Source organism: Siniperca chuatsi, linkage group LG2 (assembly GCF_020085105.1).
Source record: "Siniperca chuatsi isolate FFG_IHB_CAS linkage group LG2, ASM2008510v1, whole genome shotgun sequence".
Classification (NCBI taxonomy): Eukaryota; Metazoa; Chordata; class Actinopteri; order Centrarchiformes; family Sinipercidae; genus Siniperca; species Siniperca chuatsi.
In genome coordinates, this window is record NC_058043.1 from 19,919,219 (window position 1) to 19,927,826 (window position 8,608).

At 41.0% G+C, this 8,608-nt stretch overlaps 1 protein-coding gene across 2 annotated transcripts; it reads right to left on the bottom strand.

Annotated features, from left to right (window-relative positions):
- Positions 1 to 331: 331 nt before the first annotated feature.
- On the bottom strand, positions 332 to 4,273 carry smug1 (single-strand-selective monofunctional uracil-DNA glycosylase 1). 2 transcript variants are annotated; one of them, XM_044222979.1, is made up of 3 exons: positions 3,772 to 4,273; positions 1,430 to 1,956; positions 332 to 1,248 (listed from the first exon to the last, which is right to left on the bottom strand). In XM_044222979.1, the coding sequence occupies exons 1-3, from the start codon at positions 4,090 to 4,092 to the stop codon at positions 1,236 to 1,238; spliced, it is 861 nt and encodes a 286-aa protein (XP_044078914.1). In that variant the 5' UTR covers positions 4,093 to 4,273; the 3' UTR covers positions 332 to 1,235. The 2 variants fall into 2 exon arrangements, with proteins under 2 accessions (XP_044078914.1, XP_044078907.1); XM_044222972.1 differs by having other exon boundaries at positions 332 to 1,253.
- Between the last annotated feature and the right edge of the window lie 4,335 nt (positions 4,274 to 8,608).

Genomic DNA, 8,608 nt, shown 5'->3' on the forward strand with positions numbered 1-8,608 from the left:
ACAATACCAGGACCTTGAAACTGAAGCAGCTACATGGAATTCAGCCATCAGTAATTTTAATGTTGTGCTGATTTCTACTGTGACATGTCAAAGTGTTTTCATCTGTCTCCACCGACAGGTGAAAACGTCCACTTGTCCAACACTGCAGCTCATGACAGGATATGCCCCTTTATGCCTTACTTAGTATATTAGCATGCTAACTTTTAGCATGTTTCGGTAACTAACATAGCTAGCTAGCTAACATAACATGATAACATTCAGAGGCTAAATATTAGCCTTAGTTGTCAGTAAGCCTTCATCTTTAGAGTACCAGAGGAAGAAAATTATGTCATATATTTCATTATCCAATCTTTATTTAAACAGGAAGCTCTTGATTTCAAGAGTACTGAGCCCAGAAATACACAGAATTGGTAAACATGTGGATAAAATCAGTGTGTAAACAAATAAAATACATACAAGACAACTAAAAAGACACTTAAAAAAAGAAAACAAAAGAATAGTCCAGCATGAACAATACATAGAACTGTATTTTTACAAACTATTTTTTGTCATATCAGAATATTTCTGAACTGTAATGTCACCAGTCAAAAGTTACAGTAGGTCTGTAACGCATGTACATATAAGACCTTGTTTATACAATGTATGCAGAAAAGTTATAATGACAATTGTTCAATTTGGTAAATTAATACCTTTTGCAGGTAAATTAAAATGTCTAATATGTGCATTCACAGAACTGCATTTTGAAATGTATTTTTCGTAGTCATGTTTAGGCGTCATTGTGTGTCCCAATATGTATCATCATTAGCTAATACATAATGGGACAGGCTGCAATGCCTGTGATAAGGCTGAACTGAAAGTTTACACATACTCATTTTAAGTATAGAGCTCCCCCCCCCAAACTATAGTCTTAAGAAGTTTAATGAATGCAATTAACCGACAAGGACACTTAAACACTGAATTTTCACAAACACCTTGAGCTTACAAATATAAACTTACACATATATCCAAAGTACCTTATACTTACATTAGTGTATAGATATTTTACAATGAATGGCGCACAACCTACAGTCATGCTCTGCATGCACCATAAAATAAACCCATCTCGAAATGAACAGACAGATCTTTACGGAAGAGAGAAACGTGCATGCATTTGCAGTATTAGTGATGACAGAGGTGGAAGACATAAGTGTACTAACACTCTCCTTGGAGCTATTTGCTGCCATTGTCACTGAAGATCAGACACACAGACTGCGCTGTGAAAAGAAATGTGAGTCAGTACTTTTTAGCAGGACATTGAACTATTGATCAAATCACACAGACACTGAGTCTCTTACTCGAACTCCTCACATCCACTCCACACATTGTCAGAGTGAGCACACTCCATGCTGCTATTGATAAAGCAAGTATCAGAGAAGGTTGATTAGCTCACATGTTGTTCAGCAGTGCCATGACACCAAGTTCTGCCAGCTTGGCTTTGGCTACTTCCTCCCAGCCCTTATTGGCTAGTGGGTTCCTGGGCGACGGATGCATGATGCCCTCGACTCGCACATCGACACCTGCAGTGGACAGAGCTCGCCGCGCCCGCTGCTCTGCAACTCTTCCAACCCCGATCACCATGGAGACGCCCAGTACTTCCACCACCTGGCACAGTGCAATGTCACAAAGGGCCAGGAGGGCATCCCGTTCACCTGGAATCAGCTCAGGGGGGGTTAAATTCTTTCCACTGGCACTCATGAAAATGAGTGGGCATAGATTGTGCACAAAGCAGTGTTGGAAGAACAGTGCTGGTTCACCACACAACTTTCTGAAGAAGCCCCAAAAACGTGCGCCACTCACTTCACTCTGAGTGCAGGCAAGGCCTGTGATCCGTCGCTTTGGATGCTCATCAGGAGGATGACCGACCTCCCCTGTGATCTTCAGCCAATCAACAACTGACCTTATTTCACCAAAGGGGACCTGTGCAAAGAAAAATAGCATCATTTTATCTTTTTTGCACACATCAGAGCCACAACATTGAGAGTTACTGCAGTAAAGTCAGAAATTGAACTTTGTTATAAGTCACACCAACATCTGGTGAGGAAAACTGGAAAAAATATAGCTCAAACTGGGTGTGTATAGTGATATAGCATGCAGGAAAGCAGCATTAGCAAATACTAACTACGGTAGCAAGATAGGACATGATTACCTGGTGAATAAATGTAATTTTTGCTTCATTTTACACATGGTCAGATTAATCCATTATAGGGGTTCTGGGGCAAAAATTTGCTGTGGGCTCCATTTGATCCCTTTAAACCACGCTAAACAAAAATTCATATAGGAATATGACACTGCATTCAACCCGGTCGACCACAACATATTACTAGACCGACTGGAAAACTGGGTGGGACATTCTGGCTCAGTATTAAACTGGTTTGAATCCTACTTAAAGGACAGGAACTACTTTGTGTCTATGAGTAATTACACATCTGAGCAGACATAAATTACATGTGAAGTTCCCCAAGGCTCCATTCTGGGGCCTCTTCTGTTTAACATCTACATGCTACCACTGACTCACTGATTATTGAAAACAACAAAATATGTTACCATAGTTATGCAGATGACACACAAATTTATATAACAATGTCACCAGGGACTATCGTCCAATACAATTGATCAGACAGCTGCAGCTGATTCAGAATGCTGCTGCTCTCGTCCTCACTAAGACCAAGAAAGTGGATCACATCAGGATCTCATCAGTGGATCACATCAGGTCTTTACACTGGCTTCCTGAATTGAATTTATTTCAAAATAATATTGTTGGTTTATAAAGCACTGAATGGTTTAGGGCCAAAGTACATTTCTGATCTTCTGTTACGTTATGAACCATCCAGACCTCTTAGGTCGTCTGGGACAGGTCTGCTTTCGGTCCCCAGAGTCAAAACTAAACATGGAGAAGCAGTTTTCAGTTTTTATGCACCATATATCTGGAACAAACTCCCTGAAAACTGCAGGTCTGCTGCAACTCTCAGTTCTTTTAAATCAAGGCTGAAGACTTCTCTGTTTGCCGCTGCCTTTTATTAAAACAAATAATGATTAATTTCTTACACAGCACTGTTTTTAAATGTCTTTTTACATTGCCTTATGTTGCTTTTATGTTTTATGTAAAGCACTTTGAATTGCCTTGTTGTTGAAATGTGCTATACAAATAAACTTGCCTTGCATGTTTATTTTAACTCATGGTCCCTCAAAAGGACAGGTAGTCAAGACAGATAATAATGCAGGATCCACCTGGCTTAAGTTCCTCATAGTAGTGCATATGTCCTAACAAAGTTGCAATCAATCACATCACAAACCAGCTGACACACAATCAATATGGGGTTTTCGGGGCCCCTGGTGGTCTGGGGACCCAGGGAAGCTGCCTGCTTTGCCCAGTTGGTAATTCAGCCTTGATTTTAAATGCATAATGCATATTCAGAGTAATATCACAGTCATTTGGCTTCGTGATGTTATGATAAAATACAAATAAAAAACGGAAAACGGTGGTGGCTACACATTAAAGTAAGGAAGGGAATGGAAATGAAAGATTGCTCATGTTTTCAGGTAAAGCAAGGCTGCCCCAGTTAACGAAAAGGCTTGTTATTGTTTGGGTTAGCTTCCGCATTCATAGCCAATGAGTAAAGAGCATTAGTGCGTAATCAATGCGTTAGTAAAATATCCATACTCCTGTACTGATCTACAAGTTAAACATGCTAAATGAAATCAAACGTACATGTATCTAAATGCTGTCCTCACCCCCGTCTGTGCCATGCCGAAAGGTCCTGGATTCATCCCCAAAAACAGGATCCTTTGTCCGCCCTGACAGTACTTCTCCACGTAGCAGCGGTGGGTGTCCCAGGCGTACTCCAGCGGGTTGTAAGTGTACCGGACAGGGTCACTGAAGGTGAGCCGACGGATGTGGGTGTTCAACTCCAGTTCAACCTGCAGAAATCTGGAGGAGCGGGTCACGTTGACCTCCGGTACTGGTTTAAAACCCTGCTCCTTTGAGTCACAAGAAGGCTTCTCTTCATCTCCACAAGCGCGCTTCACATCTGCAGATGTATTGTCATCCGACATGTTTTATAGAAAGCGTATTCAATAGCATTAACGTTGCGTTTTCACAGTGTCTCTAAAGTTAAGGCATTTACAACGTAAAGCTGGAGGCTTTCTGGAACACGGCTTTTTCATAAACACGAACTTTGTCCACCCTACTGTGTGGTTCTTCCTCTGCGCTTTCCTGCGTGTTTGTCTTCTGGCCGCATTAAAGGCGGCTGCTTCCCTCTACAGCAACACTGGTGTCATTACAGCGAAGAGCTGTAGTCACGGAGAGCAGTGAGGGTAGTCATAGATAATACACACGGATATCAGCGGCCACTTTATTAGTTACACCTTGCTAGTACCGTGTTGGCTCCCCTTTTGCCTTCAGAACTGCCTTAATTCTTCGTGGCATAGATTCAACAAGGTGCTGGAAACATTCTTCAGAGATTTTGGTTCATATTGACATGATAGCATCAGACAGTTGCTGCAGTTTCCTGCACATCCACGATGCAAATCTCCCGTTACACCACATCCCAAAGGTCATCTATTGGATTGAGATCTGGTGACTGTGGAGGCCATTTGAGTACAGTGAAGTTATTGTCATGTTCAAGAAACCATTTTGGGATGATTTGAGCTTTGTGACATGGCGGTTATCCTGCTGGAAGTAGCCATTAGAAGATGGGTACACTGTGGTCATAGAGGGATGGACATGGTCAGCAACAAGGCATCAAGGTTCGACATGTGCGTTCAGAGATGCTCTTCTGCATACCTCGGTTGTACCTAAAAAAGTAGCCGGTGAATGTATATCTATGCAGGATAGTAAGGTGTCGTGTGTCAGCAATGGTATGCACAGACTGTCAGGGACTACAAAGAAAAAGGGAGACCTCTCATATTCATTTCTGCCCAGTCACACCTGAGGGGCATTAGAGCCAACAACGGGGCACTAAATTGCACTGACCAGAGCAGACTCAGACTCATGGACCCCTCTGGGGGACATTAGGGCAGAAAATGAAGCATAAACGTCCTGGTTTTATAAAGGAAAAAAGGGCGCTTGACTCTCACAGTAGAGCCAGGGTGTTTTCCCCCCTGTGCAAGCAAAGCAAGCAAGCAAAGTTTATTTATATATATCACCTTTCACAGACACCAGTCACAAAGTACTTCACAGTCAAAGAAATAAAATAAAATGAAATAAAAAAAACAAAGATAAAAAACCAGATAAAATATACAAGGGGAACAGACATAAGACACAAATTAAAACATAAAATGCCACATGCTACCTAAATGCCTGTCTGAACAGATATGTTTTAGGTGCTCAGAGTACAAAGACCTCAAGCTTATTGGGAGACTACTCCAAAGCTTAGGGGCTGCCGACTGGAAAGCATGATCCCCCAGAGTATTAAAACATGTCTGAGGTACACTTAGAAAACCCTGGTTAGACGGCCTAAGCACTTGGCTTGTTGTGTGAGGGAGCAGAAGGTCCATGATATACAAGTGGGTCCTGGGCATGTAGGGCTCTATAAGTGAGCACCAACATTTTAAAATTAACAGGAAGCCAATGCAGAGCGGTAAAAATAGGTGTAATATGTGATCCTGTTGGATCGTGTTAAGAGCCTAACACATTGGATCAGCAGGCAGAAGCTTTATAATCATACAAATAAAAGTTGCCTGACACATTTCAAAATGATCAGCTTGTCGTCACAGCCACCTGAAATACTATTTAAAGTCTTCACTGGAATTTACTATTTCAGAAACGCCTAATAACACAAAAATGTGTATTTCAATCAGATTCTTGTATTTTATGTTCTGCGGAAAGTCTTCTAAAATAGTCAAATGGATATCACTGTTCGTGCACAGAGCGCTACATTGTTCCAACATGTATAAAGGGAACTCAGAATGACTTTGTGAAATGTTCATTATTTGAAACAACAGTGTGTGTTATTATCAGGTGGAAAACATATATCACACAGTTTGTTAAGGAAAGAAAATAAATTTTCTTATACTGTATGTTACTTAAATGATTTGAAAAGATTGAAAAGATTTAAGGTGACTATAACATCCAACAAATGCCCTTTCCTCCCCAAACCAGCAGTTTTTGTTCTACGGTTTTAGGACATGTATTCTGTTGGTCAGCTGGACGATACGTGTGAGGCTTAAACCTATAACTACTAAGAGTCATTCTTAAAATATTTTTATTATTATTGCAAGGACCTAACTTCATATGAATGAAATAACATTTAAATTAAACTATTCCTCATTTTGCCAGGTACCACCATGATGGACAAAATACTGTCCCCTTATGAGTTCCTCATAGGAAAGTTTGTCTTGTTAATGCCCTTATTTTATTTTCAAGGCCAAAAGACACTGAAACCAGTTTCTCTGCTGCCATGTTGATGGGATCCATCTTGCTTGGATAATGAGACAAACCACTGATCATCGATCAGTGAGGTTTGCTGCATCACTGATAAATTGAAAATCCAAATTCTTTTCTACATGTCTCGAAAATTAAGAAGAGGAATATTTATTAAAATAGAGGTATCTTTGAAACGTGGTATCCTTAAACAATGAACTATAAACAATAAAGCAGGAGATGAAGTGCAAGTTGGAATATAGAAAAACGCATTAGTAAAGACCTAATCTAACCTAAAGACATGCAGGTTAGGTTAATTGGTGCCTCAAAATTGCCCGTAGGTGTGAATGTGAGCATGAATGGTTGTCTGTCTCTATGGTCTACCCGCGACCATCTAAGGATAAGCAGGTATAGCTAATGGATATCTGGATGGATGGCATGAGGAAAGAGAATAACTGACAAAGTAAATTTAATTATGTACTTTATTATCATTTAAAGAAAGAATATTGAAAAAATATTATTAACTGGCACATTCATATTTATATATGCAAGACTACTCAAATCTCTATATGTTAAGAGTAGCACCGTAGTGATTTGTGTTTTCTTGTGATTACCTCACAACACAAGAAAAGTGTCTGTGTTGTAACAGCTCAGGTTAAATACAATTGAAAGTGCCCAGGGCAAGAAAAAACAAACATATACCAATGTCAAACCCTACTGATACAGACACCCTCCTCAAGTGTGAAAGGAAAAACTATACCAACAAAAGCTTTAATGGGGAAAAAAAGAAGAAACTTTGGGAAAGAGCCCACAAGAAAGAAGCCCCTCCCAAAGCTGAAAGGTACCAAAAGGGCTACATGACAAAAAAAGATCTGTGATAGAAATTTAACAGGTGCAGCCTTTTGCTCCCAATTTGTAACATGTTGACCTAAACGTGAACTAGACGGGCGAGGTTACCAGCACATCAACCCTCGTGGCGAGTCTTTATCACTCACTCCCCTAAATGTCTACCAACTACACAGATTATTAGCTAGCTTCAGCTCCAAAGGTTGGTGGTTAGGACAATGCTTAAACTAAGTCGTAGAACCAAAACATAACAAATCATGGTACATAAGGCCAACAACAAGCTCAGTATTTTGTCCCATATCGCCTCAGACACATTTACATACAAGAACAAAAATGGTCCACAAACTGTCCAAGGTGTTAAGGGTTAAACTTGTCCAATACTCTCCCTCAGTACTTCTTCAAAGCATCCCTCATGAAATAACTTGAGAGGACAGGTTATAAGGACATCACTCTAATTAGTGAGTCTTTCCCACTCACTACCCCACACATAATAACTTGAAACTATAACTAGAAATCACTTTCCGTACATGGTCGGTGTCCTTAGGATAGGTTGCTGCACTGCAATATGCTCATAATCCTGACTGTTCCTCAAGCAGGGTAAATGTTAGTTAAGCTCCATGTTTTGGCAGGTAGTAGCAGGAATAAACTCACTCTCACAACCAATTGTCTCAAAACATTTTCTTTTACAAAAAATTCATGACAAATTCTGTGACAAAATATTCTAAACTCAAGGTTCACCACTTTCCAGGGCTGTCGTATCTCACAGCCTCTTCAGCAAATGAAACTTGCACAGGTGTCATCATGTGACCTAACAACAGAACTATGGTCAAAAATGAACCTCCATAACAAATCCTGTTTCCATCGTGCATAAGTCCATCAACAAGCTCTTTTGCCAAATTTCCCCATGTAAAAAAGTAAAAATAGCCCATAACGCCTTATTTCTAACCCCTTCGCCTTCACCAAGCATCTGCTAGGGGACAAGCACAGTGGCAGCCTCATGTGCTCAGCTGAGGATGTGAACACTGTTCTGCACAACACTCTGAGCGACCCAGAGGGAGACCAGAAGCCCGAGCCACACAAGGCCCTTGTAAGCATACAACCCCCAATAGTTGAGTTTGCCATGAGGGAGCCCAGCTGGATAGAGGTTCAGGAAGTGGTCAAAGCAGCAAGATCAGCCTCTGCCCCAAGTCCCAACGGAGTGCCATACACTGTGTACAAGCGCTGCCTGCAACTCCTTCGGCAACTATGGAAAATCCTAAGAGTGATCTGGCGCAGAGGAAGAGTTGCCAACCAGTGGAGGCGTACTGAGGGTGTTTGGATCCCCAAGGAAGCGAACTCTAAGAACATCAGTCAGTTCAGAAC

Coding starts and splice junctions, on each gene's coding strand:
- smug1 (XM_044222972.1), bottom strand. CDS start 4,092: ATGTCGGATGACAATACATCTGCAGATGTGAAGCGCGCTTGTGGAGAT. Junction 1,957..3,771: donor TCGGCATGGCACAGACGGGG/GTGAGGACAGCA, acceptor TTCTTTGCACAG/GTCCCCTTTGGTGAAATAAG. Junction 1,254..1,429: donor ATGGCACTGCTGAACAACAT/GTGAGCTAATCA, acceptor TTCTTTTCACAG/CGCAGTCTGTGTGTCTGATC.